A 22300-nucleotide genomic window follows, 5' to 3' on the forward strand; every position below is an offset into this window, starting at 1 on the left:
GCGATGGCCTGAAGCTGTGCGAGCCGGCCAGCGTTACAACAGAAGGTCTGAGTTCGATGGCCTACGGTTGCTGAACCACTACGACTCTCCCCTTCTGTCCTCTGATATCTTCTGTTTTATCTCTAGCTCTATTTAATTTCTTTTTTTGTACACTGCAGGTGTTACGACGTGTCGGCTGTGGGTGAATGAGTTTAGAGCGGGAGGGGTGGATGGACCTCATTCATCAGGACTCGTCCATTAGCCAGCTCAGCCAAGATCACAATGTTTCTATCGATCATGTTGCTCCATTTACCAAGGTGAGGACCAATACCATTTTCTTCTCATTTTCATTTTGATTGATCTCATTATGTATTGCATCTAATTATTCAAGATACATGTTTTGCACAATTTTGCATTTCCAAAAATCGATTAATACTCCCTCCGGTCTCTTTTAATTGACTCAGATTTAGTACAACTTTGTACTAAATTGAGTCAATTAAAAAAGAACGGAGGGAGTAATACATTTGAATAATTAGAACGAAAATATGATATTAACTTCTGAAGTATAGGCACAAATCGATATTCAAATAATACATGTATTGGTGTGATTATTTCACTTCCAATGTTGATTTATCTTATATTGACATATTAATACATTTGAGGAGGTAGATAGAAATCATGGTGGTAAACTTGGCAGGCATGAGAAGTCTGGTTCTTTGGCATGCAACTTTGATGAAGAACATGGCTCTCCAGTACCTCAAGTAAGATATTTTTATATTTAGTAGTGAGTGGTGGGAATTTCGTTCTCCATTTACTGGTATGAAACAATGTTGTGCAAAGACTCATGTACTTGGAAAGTTGGAAATGTTAAATCAAACTTAGCTATGTACTTATCAGATACAAAGTGTCATAGAACGAAATGTTCTTGCCTCAACTAAAAGTTGTCACTACACCAATTTCTTGTCAGTTTTTTATTGATATTTTTAGAACAAATGTGCTCAATGAGTTAATGGTTCAACTTCAAGCAAGCTACTTCCTGTGAGGAGCCGCTGGGCTAATTTATGTCGAGTAAGTAAACAATATGTTGTTGAATTATGTTTTGTTTGTCTCTTTTGGACCACATTATGAGCCTTACTTTAGGCATGGTCAGTTTACGTTTACTTTTATTGAAATATTTCTCAAGATAATCAAGAACTTATTTTGCACAAGTATCCTTACAACATATCGGATAAGTTGGTGTCATTTTGTTGTGGAAAAAATTGCAAGGAGATGGATCATGTCCTATGACATGCATTTGTCCCACAAAGACCCCGGCACAAAGAAAAAGACTTGACAAATCCCTCCCGGAGGTCAAGAAACGCATTTTGCATCATCAACTTCAGAATGCGGTAAGCAAATAATTAGAAGACCGTGGTAACACACGGACATTTAACTAGTCACTGTAAAAATGCAGTTTTATTCTCTGCAACTCCAATGGCCGAATCAGTGTTCACAGATAGTGTTTGAGGGTAACCCACCACACAAGTTACAGGAGCACCAGCATGGCGGGAACTTGAACTACACTCCCAATTAGATAGGAACTTGCACATAGAAGCACGAGCAGAGTCTGGTGAGTGGTGACTCTGGTCTATGCTTCGATGTGCATGTTCCATGTCATGGTGAAGCTCTTGCCCAGCGGCAGCTCCAGCCCAGCGACCTCCATTGTGACGCTTCTCTGCCCGCCCTCCACGGCCTCTTCCTCCCCCGCCGCACCTGCGAAGTAGGGGCTCGACGTGGCAATGGCAGCGGCGTCTGAGCCGTCCACCTTGATGGCGAGGTCCCTGCCGGCGCCGTGCAGCCCCAGCACCGCGATCTTCTCGACGACGAGCCCCTTGCGCATGCTGAAGCTCCCCATGGACACCTGCGACCGCACGGTCACCTCCTTGCCGCCGCGCACGGACGCGTGGAACCGCGCGTACGTCGCCTGCCCCTCGGCCAGCACCATGGCCGGGCGCTCGTCCTCGTCCACGTACACGGCGCCCTCCGCGTCCGCCTCGGCGGCGCCGAGCGGGAACGCCACCACCAGCGTGAAGGGCGTCGCGCGCGCGTCCCTGGAGATGGTGCCGCCGCGCTGCAGCGGCAGGATCGTGTTCTGGTGCACGTGCACGTTGATCTCGTTCAGCGGCGCGTCGAGCTTGACCGTGGCGCCGCTGGAAACGACGACCTTGCTGGTGTCGAAGAGGTTGTACCACGTGCCCGGCGGGAACACGGCGCTGACGGACGTCGCGCCCTGCTCGAGCACCGGGGACACCATGACGCCGGCGCCGAGCAGGAACTGGTTGCTCACCCCGTAGCACGGCGTGAAGTCCGGGAACGAGAAGAAGAGCGGCCGCGCCACAGGGGCGCCGGTGAGGTGCGCCTGGTAGTTGAGCGTGTACAGGTATGGGAGCATCCTGTACCGCATGCCGAGCGCGTTCCGGGCCGACTTCGCCACGGACGCCCACTGGTACAGCTCCTGCCTCGGCGACGCGAAGTTGGCGTGGTCCCTGGAGAACGGGTAGAAGGCGCCGAGCTCGATCCACCGGCTGCACAGCTCCTCCAGCGGCGGCTCGCCTGCCGGGTAGAACCCGCAGATGTCGGCGCCGACCATCGGCATGCCGAAGATGCCGAAGTTGAGGATCGTGGAGATGGAGTACCGGAGGTTCTCCCAGGTGCCCTTGTTGTCGCCGGTCCAGTGCGCGGCGTAGGCGCCAGAGCCGACGAACGTGGACCGCGTCAGGACGAACGGCCTCTTGCCCTGGATGCTCTGCAGCCCCTTGTGCGTGGCAATGGCTTGCGAAAAGCCATACAAGCTGTGCGCGTTGTACTCCAGGATGCCATTGTAGTGCATGGCGCTGGTGGCAATGGTGTTGAAGCCGAGACGAGCCGACTGCCCGGAAGCATTGATCTTGTAAGGTGGCTCGTCCCATCTTGTGTTGGTGAGGTTCTTGCAGTCCAGGCAGCATAGCCATGGCTCCTTCGAGTCTGGGATCGGGCACTTGTGCTTTGTCGGGATCGTGCACTTGCCAGTGCAGAAGTTGGAGGCCTCGTTCATGTCGATCCACAGCCCGTCCACGGGTACAAGCTCGTGGAACCTCCGCACCTCGTCGATCCACCACGACGCGCCGTTGGGGTTTATGAAGTCCGGGAAGTAGACCGGGCCAGGCCACACTTGTGCGAGGTAGGGCTGCCCATCTAGCTTGATGAAGATGTCGCGCTCCATGCCGCGCCGGTACACGCCATAGGAGTTGTTCACGGCGATGCCAGGGTCGATAAGGACAATGTACTTCATCCCCCGTGCGTGGATCTTGTCGAGGAACGCCAACAGCTTCGGGCGCGGGTAATTCACGGGGTCAAGCGTGAAGTCCTTGGCGGCGTCCATATGGTCATCATCGTTCCAGATCACGTCGAGGGGGATATCTGCATTCCGGTAGCCCTCCACGACACCCTCGACTACTGAAATGTTCTGGTATCCCCACCTGCATTGGTGGAACCCTGAAAACCATAATTCAAAACAATCAGATATTTGAAGATTAGTGCGTAATTTTATAGATTTACGCCACCTTTGCTACAGCAAAATGCTCTATGTTAAATGTTGAATGGTTACAGGGTACAAATTCTATGATTTACATTTCTGTATGTTGCATGTGCATATTTTTAACTTCTAGTGGTGATAAAGTATATGGTGATAGCAAATGGACCACAAGTGCTGAAGATATCGAACTACAGACAACCGCTAAAATTTATTGCTGTTTGGTATTTTATCACAGGTCTCTGACCACATTCAGGGAAAATTTTGTTTTTGTTTTTGCAGACATTCTCAGAGCAAGCTGGTCCACGAGCTGGGAATATCAGTTAGAATGAAAGTAAATTCCATCAGTATCACGTGAGTGACAGCCAACAATATCTATCTAGTACAAACAAACACTGTTGTTGGATGCATCAGAAAGTTTTTTCAAGACATTCTCCGATTACTATGAATACAAAAATGATTGGTTTGTCTATCACTTATGATCTAATAAGCTAGGAGCATAGGAGAAATGCGATGCTTCCATAATGATAACAATAATAATAATAATAAATGGCTAACAACATAGCTAAAACTTCTTACCAAACATAACTTACTGCTAGCAAGTTACACAGATAAGGGGGTAAAGTCTACCCCTCAATTTAGCTGGTATGCTAATGATGTGATCAAAATCCCAACGCGAGAAATAAATTCCCGCTTAATATACACCAAACCCCCAATATTATTAGATTATATTTACAGCATACTACTGCTAGAAAGGGGTAAGTACGACCAAAAATATTCTACAAACAGTAAATAAAGGTAAAACAGAATCTACGCAGGTTTTCAGATAACTAGAATTTACACAGCTATGGACATTTCTTTGGTGAAATCATAATATACAAGGAACATCAAAATTCACAAAGTAATCCGAGTAATCTCCCACTTTCACCGAGACTGCATATAAGATTATATAGTGATGATGCCTAAACTACAAAGGAAAAAAAAACTTGTCCAATTCAGAGGGGTGTGTATATTCCGCTATTTCCAAACTAGGAGAGAAGCCTTCTATTTCTGTAGATGGTCGTTTAGAGACGCCAACACATATTTATGACTAATTCTACTTGCAGAAAGGCCACAATTACGAGGTGTTAGATATAATTGTACAAGTACTATACTTATTCTACTGTAAAATATGGCACATTATGGAGATACATAGCATTGGTCTAGCAAAAATATTATTATCCTCTGAAACTGAACCTAAATTAGTGTGCACCAAACTGACAATATTTTACACGCATACGCGCAAAAGAAACCTATACTTTATCAGACAATCTGGACGTTAGCTAAACATAACATAAGCTATCTATGAATGGATCAAGACTGACTGAACCTAACAACCAGCTTGACTGAACCTAAATTGCTCTCTGCAGTCTTGTGAAACTGAACCTAATTTCGTGTGCACCTGACTGGCAATACTCCACTCATAGCATCTGACTTAACCTTATTGCTCTCTGCAGGTTTTTAGATTTTGGGAATCTACATAGTTAGGGAAACTTTGGTGAAATCATAAGCAAGAAACATTGAAGTTCGCCGGAAATTCAATTCGGCTCCCGGGTGCATATGCTCCCTCTATCAAAAAGTTATATTTCGAAACGTCGAAAAATTTTGACAAAAAATTCTACATGTACATCTCCACAATATACGTACGTTCGTCAAGTTTCGCGAGGAACCAATATGTTTTGTGGTCTGTGTAAAAAAGAGAAAATTTATCTCCTGAAAAGCCTTAGTTTCAGCATTGAATTTTGTCTTTTTTACACAGGTCACACGACAAGTCGGATTTTTATGAAACAACTTTGTGAGCGTGTAGCACGTGAAGATGTACGTTCTAATTTTTCGTTTCAATTTTTTGAAATTTCAAAATGTATGTAACATGCATTTCAAAATAAAGGGAGCATATGCTCCCATGTGCCAAAACACCATTCCCGAAGTTCGCAAACTAATAATAGTCCCTCCTTGTCTCAACTTTATCTAAATTTGCATGTATCTAGACATGTTTTAGTACGTAGGTACATACAAAATCTAGAGAAAGATGAGACATCCTTTTTAGGATGGAGGTAGTAGTAAATTCACACTGTTACCCAGATGGCATATATGCCTAGACCACAAACGAACAAGTTCAGAGCAGTATATATTACACTATTTCCAAACAAGGAGAGAAGCCTTGCTATTTTTCTAGATGGACGTTCAGAGATGCCGGCATATATTTATGAGTAATTCTACTTGCAGTTGCAGACAGATTACAATTGCAGGTAGCTTGATATAATTGTACAAGTACTATTCTTATTCTATGGTTGGATATAGCACACCTACAGAGCATGGGTCCAACAAATAAGTTGTTATCTTCTGAAACTGAACCTAAATTAGTGTGCACGACCAAACTGACAATATTCCACTTATACAGTATAAGAAACCCATATGTAGTCAGGCAATCTGGACTTTAGCTAACCATATCATAAGCTACCTATGAATGGATCAAGAATAACCAGACAAAACGCTAATGATAAACAACACAATCAATCCAAACTAAAGACGAAACAACAAAAAAATATGACTGACAAGCAGAGTCCATCGGTGAGTCCTTACCAAACGCCCAGTAGGGCATGGGCGCGGGGCGGCCGATCAAGGTGGTGTACTGGTCGACGACGGCGAGCGGCGTCGGGCCGGCGAAGAAGTAGAAGTCGAGGAGCCCGCCGATGACCTTGTAGGTGAGCGAGGTGCCCCGGTACACGACGTCCATGCCGTTGCTGTTGAGCAGCAGCACGGCGTGCGCGACGCCGCGGCCGGCGACGCTCCGGAGGTCCACGTACACCGGGTGGGAGCCGTAGAGGTCGGTGTTGAGGTTGATGGCGGAGGCGTCGGTGGTGTAGAGCGTGTAGGGGTCGTTGGGCCGGAGCTTCATCCCGCCCGGCTGCGTGTTCTCGCCGAGCCCGTACAGCGCCGCGTCGCCGGGGAGCCGGGTGGTGAGCTCGAGGTACTGGTCCTTGAAGACGAGCGGGGAGTGGCTGGTGTTGAAGAGCGGCTGCCGGGTGGATTTCCGGTGCACGGCGAACCAGAACGGGTCGCGGCCGTAGGTGAAGACCAGGTCCTCGCCGGCGTACTCGGCGGCGGTGAAGGGGGGGCCGGGGCAGGTGGCGGCGAGCGGCGGGGACGGCTCGCGCGGGAGCAGGTCGTAGGGCACCTCCCACCTCTGCTTCGCCGCGTCCGTTATCTGCACCCTCACCCTGTCCTTCGTCTCGTGCCTGCACACGCGACATTGCCATGGACATTCCGAAATGAGATTGCATTGCATTGTTCTCGAAGAATGAATTTGACTGAAATGTACTATTTCATCGAAGCAAGAACACATTGCAATTTCCCAGTTCTAATTTCGCGGACCAATTCCCTCAAATTCAGGGTTCTCTTTTTCTATCTTGACTACAGCCTCAAACATTCCCCTCAAACAAAGCTACCAGTACAACATGGAGCGCTGTGAATTAAAAACAAGAAACTTGGAAGAAGAACAAGGAGCTTACTTGACGAAGAGCCTGAGGCGAGGGATGTCAGGGCCGTAGGTGGAGGTGCGCTGCTTCACCCGGAGGTACCCGACGAGGCCACCCCCGTTGGGGCGCTCCACCAAAGACACCAGCTTGTACCCGAACCCAACCGGCTTGGGCGCCGGTGCCGGCGCAGAGGCGCCATTGCTGGCCGTGCTGCTGCCTGCCAAGGTCAACAACACGAGGAGAAGAAGGCGCCATGGCAGGAGGAGGTGGGGAGCGTCCATTGCTGTGCTTGTCTCACTTGCTCGTCACCGCCCCTCTGCTCGCTCACTGGCTGAGCTCGGCCCCTTTGTACAGAGTACTGCAGAGACGTGTCACAGGTGGCTGGAGAGAGAGGGAGGCCGTGATGACGCGAGTAATGAGGGGAGAGAGAGTGTCAGTGTGCAGTGGTAGTACTGCTGCATGCATTGAGTGAGTGGCATGTTCAACCGATGTGGAGCACCTTCATCCTTTATAGCCACCGTACCGTGGCCGTGTCGTCGCGGAAGTACATTGTATCGGTGCGTGACAGGTGGGGCCGGAGAACTGCCACGGTAGAATGGGTATGGTCGACGGTCACTCCTTGCAACAGAGAGGCGGTTCGAAAAAAAAGGGCGTGTCAGACGGTGTTTTGGCTCATACTAGTGTGTATATGTACCGACCCGGAGGATTGGAACCTGGGTACGCGTGCACCCATTTACGAAAAGTTCAAAAAAAATGCTATTTAAAAGTTTCCAAAAAATGTGAAGTAAAATTTTGCATGTACATATTATGTTGATACTTACTCGTGTGAGTTTTCACGAAAAAATACTATTGTGTGTGGCCTATATAAAAATGACAAAATGTCCAAATGAGAATAGTGAACAGGAATTTGTACTATTCACAGGAATATGAATTTGCATTTTGTCATTTTTGTGTAGGTTACACACAATGGTATTTTTCTGTGAAAACACACATGAGTAAGTATCAACATAATATCTACATGCAAAAATTTACTTCACATTTTTTGAAAACTTTTAAATAGCATTTTTTTGAACTTTTCGTAAATGGGTGCGCGCGCACCCAGGTTTCATTCACCATTTTCGGTATATGTACCTACTATTGAAAATGCAAAAATAGTTTTTCTCAAAATTGTCGACAAAATCTGAAATAAAATTCCACGTGTACATGTGAACATTCTACGTTCTCACACAAGTTTTCTGGAAAAAAAACATTTTACCTGGCTTGTGTAAGAAAGACAAAAAAAAGTGAATAATCATGTTAAAGCATCAAAATTTATGTTTTTTTATATGGGATATGAAAAATGTTCCTTTTCTCCTACAATTTGTGTGTGAACATGGAATGTCCAGATGTATATGTAAAATTTTATTTAGCAATTTTTTGACATTTCAAATTACGTTTTCACATGATGGGTTCATATGCACCTATGACCCGAATTGTATTTCCGTGTTTTTCGTATCCTGTCTTTACTTTGATCCTCATTCGTTTGAAGATGAAAATAGGTTGTTTGGTTTTGTGATATGGAAAATTCCGTTCCACATTTGTTTGTAGTTACAACCGGTTTTCTTCCTCGCAGCAAGGACGTTTTTCTCATCCAGGCGCGCTTTGGTCGCTGCTCCCCGACTCATCTTCCACCACTAGCCGGGCACCACACCCTCCCGCCATTGCGCGCTCTCTGCTCAGCTGCCGCGGACCATGTGCTCCTGCCACTACATGTGCTCTCCATCTCGGTTGTCGCCGCCACACGCCCCTTGCTACCAAGCAGGCAAGATGACGTCCGCGAGCTCTTCATGGACGGATCATCCCCGCTTCTCCCCGACACTTCTCCGCTGGCTTGTTTCTGCTCGCGCCGCTCCTCCCCAAAGCTCCTCCTTCGGGGGCTGGCCATTGACGGTGAGCACGCTACACGCTACCAGATATGAAGAAGATGACCTAAGCAAGCAGATTAGTCCGGGCTCCCTCTGATCTAGCTCCGATGGACCTACATCGTGGCAGATTGGTGGCCGACGAAGTCGAATTGGGCACAACCAAGCCTCCGTTATTGACTGCGAAGGTCAATTTGTGGAGATTTTATGTTGATGTTACAAGCAGTGTTGCAATTTGTTATATCTATGCATCATTTTTGTTGTATAAGTATGAGCGAAATGGTACATTTAATTTCCTATGTATGACACACAAAAATTGCACCGATGTTACATGCATATTCCTGTAATGTAGGATGAGTTAGCCAGTTAGACAAAATTGTTGGATATACTGCAGAGAAATATTACAAAACAATATAACATTTTAGAAATTTTTGCATACGTTAGAGTAAAAATGTACATTCGAAATTATTTAGTACCATTGGAAGATCTTTTTGCACCATAATTTCATGATTTGACATGCTATAGGAAAACTTGTTGGAGGAAAAATATTAATACATACAAACCATTTTTGTACAATTATTTCACGACCAAATGAAAAATGTTGGAGACCGATGTTACATACTATAAAAAATTGTTACATGCAAACCGTTTTTGTACCACGATTGGGATTGGACGCGTGAGAGACGCAGCAATTACTCGCGTGTGTCAGTCTCCACTCCAATCACCGTCCTCTCTCTCCCTTGCTCGCACTCACTGACACCTAACCACACGTCTCAACAACCGTCCTTTGATGTCCATCTTGCCTCCTCCACCCCTCCTCCCGGTCCACTGACGGATACCGAGACGAAGCTCAATCCTCGGCGGATTTCCAACAGTGTGCAGATCATCCGTGAGTACGAGGTCGGCGGCCTCCGCGATGCAACGGCGCCGATTGAACCGACAGTAATGTCGGTGTTAAATCGGCCTCCCCATCCCTGCAAGGAGGAGTGTGGCAATGGAGACCTTGCCGCTACTGGGATTGGACCATCGGATCCCAAGATGAGGGCAAGAAACCCCACACATGGTTTGCGATGGTTAGAGCAGCGGGTGCAGAAGGTTCCATCCGGCAAATGGATATGATGCCATGGTTCGTCCCATTCCACTACACCACGAGCAGGGCACCCCTCCCCCCCTGATACGTCTCCGACGTATCGATAATTTCTTATGTTCCATGCCACATTATTGATGATATCTACATGTTTTATGCATACTTTATGTCATTATTATGCGTTTTCCGGAACTAACCTATTGACGAGATGCCGAAGTGCCAGTTCCTGTTTTCTACTGTTTTTGGTTCCAGAAATCGTAGTAAGGAAATATTCTCGGAATTGGACGAAATCAACGCCCAGGGTCCTATGAAACCAGAGAAAACCTTCCAGAGCCGCCGCCATCGCGAAGCCAAGATCTGGGGGACAGGAGTCTCTGTTCCGGCATGACGCCGGGACGGGGAAGGCCCCCGGAAGGCTCCTCCATCGACACCACCGCCATCTTCATCAACGCTGCTGTCTCCCATGAGGAGGGAGTAGTTCTCCATCGAGGCTCGGGGCTGTACTGGTAGCTATATGGTTCATCTCTCTCCTATGTACTTCAATACAATAATCTCATGAGCTGCCTTACATGATTGAGATTCATATGATGATGTTTGTAATCTAGATGACATTATGCTAGTCAAGTGGGTTTTACTTATGTGATCTCCGGAGACTCCTTGTCCCACGTGTGTAAAGGTAACAGTGTGTGCACCGTGTGGGTCTCTTAGGCTATATTTCACAGAATACTTATTCACTGTTATGAATGGCATAGTGAAGTGCTTATTTATATCTCTTTATGATTACAATGTGTTTTGTATCACAATTTATCCGTGTGCTACTCTAGTGATGTTATTAAAGTAGTTTATTCCTCCCGCATGGTGTAATGGTGACAGTGTGTGCATCGTGTAGTACTTGGCGTAGGCTATGATTGTGATCTCTTGTAGATTATGAAGTTAACTATTGCTATGATAGTATTGATGTGATCTATTCCTCCTTTCGTAGTGTGAAGGTGACAAGTGTGCATGCTATGTTAGTACTTGGTTTGGTTATGTTGATCTCGTTATGCACTCTAAGGTTATTTAAATATGAACATTGAATATTGTGGAGCTTGTTAACTCCAGGCATTGAGGGTTCGTGTAATCCTACACGTTAGTGGTGTTCATCATCCAACAAGAGGGTGTAGAGTCTAGCATCTATCTATTTATTCTCGTTATGTGATCAATGTTGAGAGTGTCCACTAGTGAAAGTATGATCCCTAGGCCTTGTTCCTAAATATCGCTATCGCTCGCTTGTTTACTTGTTTTTACCGCATCTTTACTTCCCGCAATATTACTACCATCAACCGCACGCCAGCAAGCACTTTTCTCGGCGCCGTTACTACTCGCTCATATTTATTCATACCACCTGTATTTCACTATCTCTTCGTCGAACTAGTGCACCTATTAGGTGTGTTGGGGACACAAGAGACTTCTTGCTTTGTGGTTGCGGGGTTGCATGAGAGGGATATCTTTGACCTCTTCCTCCCCGAGTTCGATAAACCTTGGGTGATCCACTTAAGGGAAACTTGCTCGCGGTTCTACAAACCTCTCGCTCTTGGAGGCCCAACACTCGTCTACAAGAATAGAAGCACCCGTAGACATCAAGCTATTTTCTCGGCGCCGTTGCTCGGGGAGGAAAGGTAAAAGGCTCTCATACTCCGGTCCCGTGTAAAGTACTTTTCTCGTTGCCGTTGTGTGTGTGCTCGAAGCTATTTCCTTTAGATCCTGCAATTGCATCTTTTTGTTTCTTGTTTACACTAGTTTGGCATAATGGACAACAATGAGCTTCTTATTCTATTTCCTGATTTAAGACATGGATGGTTTGATGCGAAAATTAAAAAACCCATGGAACATATTAGTATGAACACTCTGAATACCATTGTTGATAATGATATAGAAAATGCTAAGCTTGGGGAAGCTAGTTTGCATGATCCTTTTAGTCCCCCAAGCATTGAGGAGAAAATTTTCTTTGATGATACTTTGCCTCCTATTTATGATGATTATAATGATATTGGTCTTTTAGTACCGCCTGTTATGGAGGATAAATTTGATTATGATTACAATATGCCTCCTATATTTGATGATGAGAATAATAATGATAGCTACTTTGTTGAATTTGCTCCCACTACTACTAATAAAATTGATTATGCCTATGTGGAGAGTAATAATTTTATGCATGAGACTCATGATAAGAATGCTTTATGTGATAGTTATATTGCTGAGTTTGCTCATGATGCTACTGGACATTATTATGAGAGAGGAAAATATGGTTGTAGAAATTTTCATGTTACTAAAATACCTCTCTATATGCTTAAAATTTTGAAATTGAGCTTGTCTAGTTTTCCTATGCTTATTGCATTATGCCTACATAACTTGTTTATTTACAAGATTCCTTTTCATAGGAAGCATGTTAGACTTAAATTTGTTTTGAATTTGCCTCTTGATGCTCTATTTTGCTTCAAATACTATTTCTTGCGAGTGCATCATTAAAACTGCTGAGCCCATCTTAATGGCTATAAAGAAAGAACTTCTTGGGAGATAACCCATGTGTTTATTTTGCTACAGCAATTTTGTTTTATATTTGTGTCTTGGAAGTTGTTACTACTGTAGCAACCTCTCCTTATCTTATTTTATTGCATTTGTTGTGCCAAGTAAAGTCTTTGATAGTAAGGTTGATACTAGATTTGGATTCATCGCGTAGAAACAGATTTCTTGCTGTCACGAATTTCGATCTACCTCTCTGTAGGTAACTCAGAAAAATCTGCAAATTTACGTGCGTGATCCTCAGATATGTACGCAACTTTCATTCAATTTGGGCATTTTCATCTGAGCAAGTCTAGTGCCTCAATAAAATTCGTCTTTACGGACTGTTCTGTTTTGACAGATTCTGCCTTTTATTTCGCATTGCCTCCTTTGCTATGTTGGATGAATTTCTTTGATCCATTACCTTCCAGTAGCTTTGAGCAATGTCCAGAAGTGTTAAGAATGATTGTGTCACCTCTGAACATGTGAGTTTTTGATTATGCACTAACCCTCTAATGAGTTTGCTTTGAGTTTGGTGTGGAGGAAGTTTTCAAGGGTCAAGAGAGGAGGATGATACAATGTGATCAAGAAGAGTGAAAAGCCTAAGCTTGGGGATGCCCCGGTGGTTCATCCCTGCATATTTCAAGAAGACTCAAGCATCTAAGCTTGGGGATGCCCAAGGCATCCCCTTCTTCATCGACAAATTATCAGGTTCCTCCCTTGAAACTATATTTTTATTCGGCCACATCTTATGTACTTTACTTGGAGCGTTTGTTTGTTTTTGTTTGAATAAAATGGATCCTAGCATTCATTGTGTGGGAGAGAGACACGCTCCGCTGTTGCATATGGACAAATATGTCCTTAGGCTTTACTCATAGTATTCATGGTGAAGTGTGAATCTTCTTCGTTAAATTGTTATATGGTTGGAATCGAGAAATGCTACATGTAGTAATTCTAAAATGTCTTGAATAATTTGATACTTGGCAATTGTTGTGCTCATGTTTAAGCTCTTGCATCATATACTTTGCACCCATTAATGAAGAAATACATAGAGCTTGCTAAAATTTGGTTTGCATAATTGGTCTCTCTAAGATCTAGATAATTTCTAGTAAAGAGTTTGAACAACAAGGAAGACGGTGTAGAGTCTTATAATGTTTACAATATGTCTTTTATGTGAGTTTTGTTGCACCGGTTCATCCTTGTGTTTGTTTCAAATAACCTTGCTAGCCTAAGCCTTGTATCGAGAGGGAATACTTCTCATGCATCCAAAATCCTTGAGCCAACCACTATGCCATTTGTGTCCACCATACCTACCTACTATATGGTATTTCTCCGCCATTCCAAAGTAAATTGCTTGAGTGCTACCTTTAAATAATTCAAAATTTATCACCTCTTATTTGTGTCAATGTTTTATAGCTCATGAGGAAGTATGTGGTGTTTTATCTTTCGATCTTGTCATTTACTTTTGACAGACTTTCACAATGGACTAGTGGGACATCCGCTTATCCAATAATTTTGCAAAAAGAGCTGGCAATGGGGTTCCCAGCCCCAATTAATTAACTTTCATTAATAATTCTCTTCACATGTTTTGCTCCGATTCATCGAGTAAGCAACTTAATTTTGCAAATAGACACTCCTCCATGGTATGTGAATGTTGGAAGGCACCCGAGGATTCGGTTAGCCATGGCTTGTGTAAGCAAAAGGTTGGGAGGAGTGTCATCCATAAATAAAGAAAAACTAAACTAAAGTACATGTGTAAACAAAAGAGAAGAGGGATGATCTACCTTGCTGGTAGAGATAACGTCCTTCATGGGAGCCGCTCTTTAAAGTCTGGTTGATGAGGTAGTTAGAGTGCCCACTACCATTCATTGACAAGAACAAACACCTCTCAAAATTTTACTTTTATGCTCTCTATATGTTTTCAAAACCAAAGCTCTAGCACAAATATAGCAATCGATGCTTTCCTCTTTGAAGGACCATTCTTTTACTTTTATGTTGAGTCAGTTCACCTATTTCTCTCCACCTCAAGAAGCAAACACTTGTGTGAACCTGTGCATTGATTCCTACATACTTGCATATTGCACTTGTTATATTACTTTACATTGACAATATCCATGAGATATACATGTTATAAGTTGAAAGCAACCGCTGAAACTTAATCTTCCTTTGTGTTGCTTCAATACCTTTACTATGAATTTATTGCTTTATGAGTTAACTCTTATGCAAGACTTATTGATGCTTGTCTTGAAAGTACTATTCATGAAAAGTCTTTGCTTTATGATTCAGCTTGTTTACTCATGTCATTACCATTGTTTTGATCGCTGCATTCATTACATATGCTTACAATAGTATGATCAAGGTTATGATGGCATGTCACTCCAGAAATTATCTTTGTTATCGTTTACCTGCTCGGGACGAGCAGAACTAAGCTTGGGGATGCCGATACGTCTCCGACGTATCGATAATTTCTTATGTTCCATGCCACATTATTGATGATATCTACATGTTTTATGCATACTTTATGTCATTATTATGCGTTTTCCGGAACTAACCTATTGACGAGATGCCGAAGTGCCAGTTCCGTTTTCTGCTGTTTTTGGTTCCGGAAATCCTAGTAAGGAAATATTCTCGAATCGGACGAAATCAACGCCAGGGTCCTATTTTTCCACGAAGCTTCCAGAAGTCCGAAGGGGAAACGAAGTGGGGCCACAAGGTGGGGACACAGTAGGGCGGCGCGGCCCAAGCCCTGGCCGCGCCGGCCTAGTGTGTGGCCCCACCAGGACTCCACCGACCTTGCCCTTCCGCCTACTTAAAGTCTCCGTCGCGAAAACCCTACCACGTTCGACGAAACCAGAGAAAACCTTCCGCAGCCACCGCCATCGCGAAGCAAAGATCCGGGGGACAGGAGTCTCCGTTCCGGCACGCCGCCGGGACGGGGAAGTGCCCCCGGAAGGCTCCTCCATCGACACCACCGCCATCTTCATCAACGCTGCTTGTCTCCCATGAGGAGGGAGTAGTTCTCCATCGAGGCTCGGGGCCGTACCGGTAGCTATGTGGTTCATCTCTCTCCTATGTACTTCAATACAATAATCTCATGAGCTGCCTTACATGATTGAGATTCATATGATGATGCTTGTAATCTAGATGTTATTATGCTAGTCAAGTGGGTTTTACTTATGTGATCTCCGGAGACTCCTTGTCCCACGTGTGTAAAGGTGACGAGTGTGTGCACCGTGTGGGTCTCTTAGGCTATATTTCACGTAATACTTATTCACTCGTTATGAATGGCATAGTGAAGTGCTTATTTATATCTCTTTATGATTACAATGTGTTTTGTATCACAATTTATCCGTGTGCTACTCTAGTGATGTTATTAAAGTAGTTTATTCCTCCCGCACGGTGTAATGGTGACAAGTGTGTGCGTCGTGTAGTACTTGGCGTAGGCTATGATTGTGATCTCTTGTAGATTATGAAGTTAACTATTGCTATGATAGTATTGATGTGATCTATTCCTCCTTTCGTAGTGTGAAGGTGACAGAGTGTGCATGCTATGTTAGTACTTGGTTTGGTTATGTTGATCCGTTATGCACTCTAAGGTTATTTAAATATGAACATTGAATATTGTGGAGCTTGTTAACTCCGGCATTGAGGGTTCGTGTAATCCTACACAGCTTAGTGGTGTTCATCATCCAACAAGAGGGTGTAGAGTCTAGCATCTATCTATTTATTCTGTTATGTGATCAATGTTGAGAGTGTCCACTAGTGAAAGTATGATCCCTAGGCCTTGTTCCTAAATATCGCTATCGCTGCTTGTTTACTCGTTTTACCGCATCTTTACTTCCTGCAATATTACTACCATCAACTGCACGCCAGCAAGCATTTTTCTGGCGCCGTTACTACTGCTCATATTTATTCATACCACCTGTATTTCACTATCTCTTCGCCGAACTAGTGCACCTATTAGGTGTGTTGGGGACACAAGAGACTTCTTACTTTGTGGTTGCAGGGTTGCATGAGAGGGATATCTTTGACCTCTTCCTCCCCGAGTTCGATAAACCTTGGGTGATCCACTTAAGGGAAACTTGCCGCCGCTTGGAGGCCCAACACCGTCTACAAGAATAGAAGCACCCGTAGACATCACCCCCCCCCCCGCAGTTGCACCTTCTTTAGCGATGGTTGTGGCGCTGCCCGTAGCAGTTCAAGCGCCGCCTCCTCCCGTATGGGGCACATGACATCTTCGAGCACTAGCAGGACTTGCGACGCAGCCTCCACCTCCCACGGGGCCACTTTCCATGAGGCCGATTGTAAGTTTCTGATTCCCCTATTTTCAATTTCGGTAAGGTTTTGTTAGATCCCACACTAGTTCATCGCAATTAGGTTAGGGTCATTCGATTTAGGGTAGATTTGTGATTTGGTAAATGTAATCTTTGCCCACCGTGCACAAAAGCATGTCAATTGACATGCCATCATGATCACCGCGTCGCCTATCATTGCCAAGTATGTCATTGCCATGCTGTGGTGATCACCCTTCCTATGCCCGAACATAATTGCCATTGCTTTTGTTGAACTAGGAGTACCTACGGGAGTACCATGACGGGCTGATGGAGGGCCCTGAAGATATTAAGCTCAGGGTGCAGCTCTGAGACAACAATGCTGCACGTATTGATGCGTACCACAACATCTACACCCCCAAGGTTCATCTAGGCCATTCTGCAAACCTAGGCTACGGTCCCTAGCAGAAGCTCCAAGCCTCTTCGTGCAGCTCTCCAACAGTGACCTGCTTGCGCTGAGCATGCCACCCACCATAGAGCAGCCACTGATCCAGAAGTACAAGCTCAAGAAGGACGTGAAACCGTTGAAGACGAAGTTGTTTCTAGGGAAGTATTGCAAGAACAATATGCAGATGCAGTGGAGGGGTGAGAGGGCTGCCTTCATAGAATGTTGGAGTTAGTTCGCCCAGAAATCAAAGATGGTCGTCAATGACGGTCATCTTCACCCCCATTGACGGCAACTTAGATGTTTGCTTGTATAGATATGGCATCTCCGTCGTGAGCATCTTGGGCTCCAAAAAGCACTGCTAGGGTCATTGGGAACTTCCTCGTTATGATGGTCACCATTAGAGGGAGTCGTCCATGTTATTTGCTTGCTTGTGTAGTTGCTTCTATGAAGTTCCGGGTGTATTGTTGGTCTTACAAGGCTGTTGAACAATCCTTTTTGCCAGTGGTATGTGCCCCATGGTGTAAGTGTGATATTGATTAAGATAAACTAAGTGCATATTAGTTAGTCTGATGCTAGCAGTAAGAAAGTTAGTAGTATGTTTGATGTTCATATGATGTGTAGTATACTTCTATGTTTGCTTTGATGGTAAGCTCGCCATATTTAAATATGGTAAGCAGATACCACATGTGTGTCCCCAAAATACCAATCAAACACGTGCTTTATGACTGAACATAGAAGACAGTTTTTTACATCCAACCAAATAAATTGGACATTAGGTATCAACTAATGCAGCCCAGCCTATCAAACAACTGACCAAAGTTGACTCGTGGCCCGTTTATAATGCACAATAGCTTCAGGAGTCTGGCCCCACTGAGCCCCAAATAAGGACCAAGCTACCTAATGTGCCCAAAACTATGAGAAGGATTTATCAAAAGACTTCAATTTTTTTTGGGGAAAGGGACCTTTGTTTTATGAAAAACAACAAAAAATTTCCTGCATATATTATTAAATTTTAATACATATGCTACAAAATGTATAAAAAATGTAGTACGTAGCAAAAAAAACTATCAACGAGTGCCCAGAAAATATCATTTTTTTTTCATTTAAGCTAATCCTTAAGATTGCTCTGCATCTACAGAGATTCTGCCTAACACCTTGAATGAAAAAAAGAATTTCAAGTTTTCGGTTTGGATGAAAGCACAAACAATGATCAGCTTCATGAATAATCATTTGTTCAAATGTTTGTTTACGTAAATAAATGCAATCCAGATGTGAAGAATGGGTCTCCTGGATCGGACGGTGGTGACGCTACGCATCATTCTCCCTCTTGGGGCATCGAGTTTCGGCGGCATGGAGCAACAAGGTCAGAAGGTGGAGTGGCGTGTTTTCTACCGCTAAGACGACATCGAGTTTCGGGGAGCATGGTGCAGCGGGTCCCGGTGGCGTATGCTTGATGATGGAAGCGCAAAGGGCGGTGGCATCGTTTGGCGCCGTGCTGGTGTCGATGACATGACTGACAAAGGTTGTATGGATCTTTTGTAGGATAACGTTGCATAGAAAACAAAAAATTTCCTACCGCGAACACGCAATCCAAGCCAAGATGCAATCTAGAAGACGGTAGCAACGAGGGGGTATCGAGTCTCACCCTTGAAGAGATTCCAAAGCCTACAAGATGAGGCTCTTGTTGCTGTGGTAGACGTTCACTTGCCGCTTGCAAAAGCGCGTAGAAGATCTTGATCACGATCGCTTCCGGCGCCACGAACGGGCAGCACCTCCGTACTCGGTCACACGTTCGGTTGTTGATGAAGACGACGTCCACCTCCCCGTTCCAGCGGGCAGCGGAAGTAGTAGCTCCTCTTGAATCCGACAGCACGACGGCGTGGTGTCGGTGGTGGTGGAGAAATCCGGTGGAGCTTCGCTTAAGCGTGCGGGATGTGGTGGAGGAGAGATACCGCTAGGGTTTGGGGAGAGAGGGGGAGGCTAGGGCGCCGGCCAAGGGCATCCCTAGGTGGTGCGGCCAAGAGTGGGCAGCCCCCTCCCTCTCCTCCTCATTATATAGGTGGAAATCCCCAAGTGTTGGTATCCAAGTCTTCGAATAAGACCCCAACAATGAAACCTCCCATATGTAGGGAAACCTACCCAAGGTGGGAATCCCACTTGGGGTGGGATTCCCCCTTCCATGAAGGGGTTGGCCGGCCACCCTAGGGGAGTCCACCTTGGACTCCTCCCCTTTAGGGTTGGCTGGCCATGCAAGGTGGAGTCCCTCCGGGACTCTACTTTCCATGGTGATTTCTTCCGGACTTTTCTAGAACCTTCTAGAACCCGCCATAAATGCACCGGATCATTTCCAAACTTGGAATATGACTTCCTATATATGAATCTTATTCTCCGGACCATTCCGGAACTCCTCGTGATGTCCGGGATCTCATCCGGACTCCGAACAAATATTCGAACTCCATTCCATATTCAAGTTCTACCATTTCAACATCCAACTTTAAGTGTGTCACCCTACGGTTCGTGAACTATGCGGACATGGTTGAGTACTCACTCCGACCAATAACCAATAGCGGGATCTGGAGATCCATAATGGCTCCCACATATTCAACGATGACTTCAGTGATCGAATGAACCATTCACATACGATACCAATTCCCTTTGTCACGTGATATTTTTACTTGTCCGAGGTTTGATCATCGGTATCACTCTATACCTTGTTCAACCTCGTCTCCTGACAAGTACTCTTTACTCGTACCGTGGTATGTGGTCTCTTATGAACTTATTCATATGCTTGCAAGACATTAGACGACATTCCACCGAGAGGGCCCGGAGTATATCTATCCGTCATCGGGATGGACAAATCCCACTCGTTGATCCATATGCCTCAACTCATACTTTCCGGATACTTAATCCCACCTTTATAACCACCCATTTACGCAGTGGCGTTTGATGTAATCAAAGTACCTTTCCGGTATAAGTGATTTAAATGATCTCATGGTCATAAGGACTTGGTAACTATGTATCGAAAGCTTATAGCAAATAACTTAATGACGAGATCTTATGCTACGCTTAATTGGGTGTGTCCATTACATCATTCATATAATGATATAACCTTGTTATTAATAACATCCAATGTTCATGATTATGAAACTAATCATCCATTAATCAACAAGCTAGTTTAAGAGGCATACTAGGGACTTCTTGTTGTCTACATATCACACATGTACTAATGTTTCAGTTAATACAATTATAGCATGATATATAAACATTTATCATAAACATAAAGATATAAATAATAACCACTTTATTATTGCCTCTAGGGCATATCTCCTTCAGCCTCCCACTTGCACTAGAGTCAATAATCTAGTTTACATTTGTAAAGATATAACACCTTGGCCTTCCGGTGCTTTATCATGTATTGCTCACGGGAGAGGTTTTTAGTCATCGGACTCGACACGCTCGTAAACGTATGTATTTTGTAATTCATTTGCGTCTCAACGCATCACTCATTTCCAAATGAGTTGGCATTAAATATGTTTGATCTTCTGGTGGAACCTTAATTCCGCTGTCTCGAAATATGTCACTAATATTGTCACACACAATATAGCTTCAAAGTTCCGACTCGTCGAACTACACCAAGTTCTCAAAGAACCTCTTGACTTAACATCCTTTGTCATTGTCAAAACAATGACATACTCCGCCTTCTTTTGTAGAATCCGTCACAATATTTAGAACTCTTCTAAATCTAGCATAGACAACTTCTAGCTCATTGTGCTACCTTTTAAACAACACTTAGTCTAATTTGAGATTGAAATTATATTTTATATGTGACAAAACCAATATCGGTGTAATACCTTACAGCCGATTTGTTTGTCATTTCTTCATACAAAAAATATATATATCCTTAGTTCTTCTAAAGTACTCAAGGATATTCTTACTCGTCGTCCAATGATCATCATATGAATCATTCTGGTATATGCTCATAACACTTTATAGCACATGATATCTGATTGTGTACATATTATTCGTGATCTATAATCACTCATGTGTTTTTACTCATTGAGTGTCGGATACACTCAAGTCTTGTTAAACCTTCACATGACAAGAACATTTTCTTAATATTTCTATATTGAACTACTTCAATATCCATCATATGTACTTTGACTTAAACTTATTTATGTGTTTCAATCTATCTTCATAGATCTTGACACTAAATTTGTTTCGATCCATATCCTTTCATTGAAGTTAATTCTCAATGAAACCTTTTTAATCAAGTATATAATTACATCATTTATAACCAACTATATGTCACCTACATAAAGTATTATAAATGTGTCTTAGCGCTCCCACTTAATTTCTTGCAAATGCAAGCCTCTTCATCGTCTCTGATGAAATCAAAAACTCTTTGACTATTTCATCTGGTGAAGATTCCAACTCCGTGATACTTACTTCATCCAATTGAAGCTTGTATACCTATCTAGTATTCCATGGACCAGCAAAACTCTTGGTTGTATCTTGTATACATACTTCTGTTAAGTAGTGTATTTTGCCATCCTACTAGCATATCTCATAAAAGAAATATGTAGTGATTACTAGAATAATCCACATAGACTATAAGCATTGCTACTGAAGATCTAATCTTATCGTATTCAACTCTTTGAACTTTGTCGTAAACAATTTTTCGATAAGTCAAGCTTTCTTCAAGGATATTTCATCCAAGTCTATCAATTTCATAGATCCATTTACTTTCATAAAGTATTCATCTATCTTGGATTTCATGGCGCATGGCTATTTTAACGGAGTCAGGGCCCATCATAACTTTTTTTTGTTTTGTAGTTGGTTTATCATTGTTAAAAATCAATCCTTTGTCCACAAATCATTTATTTGATCACAAAGTAAACCATACCTACAAGGTTCAATATGTACTTCGATCTCCATGGCTAAAACTCTTTGTAGTCATGAGAGCCATGATCATCGTGGCGGCTTCCGAAACCAATTCCGATGCTGC

At 43.9% G+C, this 22300-nt stretch overlaps 1 protein-coding gene across 1 annotated transcript; it reads right to left on the reverse strand.

Annotated features, from left to right (window-relative positions):
- Positions 1 to 1408: 1408 nt before the first annotated feature.
- Positions 1409 to 7328, reverse strand: LOC124664281 (alpha-xylosidase 1-like). Its single transcript, XM_047201834.1, has 3 exons — positions 7081 to 7328; positions 6152 to 6807; positions 1409 to 3492 (listed from the first exon to the last, which is right to left on the reverse strand). The coding sequence occupies exons 1-3, from the start codon at positions 7326 to 7328 to the stop codon at positions 1607 to 1609; spliced, it is 2790 nt and encodes a 929-aa protein (XP_047057790.1). The 3' UTR covers positions 1409 to 1606.
- Between the last annotated feature and the right edge of the window lie 14972 nt (positions 7329 to 22300).

This window comes from Lolium rigidum, chromosome 6, assembly GCF_022539505.1.
Source record: "Lolium rigidum isolate FL_2022 chromosome 6, APGP_CSIRO_Lrig_0.1, whole genome shotgun sequence".
Classification (NCBI taxonomy): Eukaryota; Viridiplantae; Streptophyta; class Magnoliopsida; order Poales; family Poaceae; genus Lolium; species Lolium rigidum.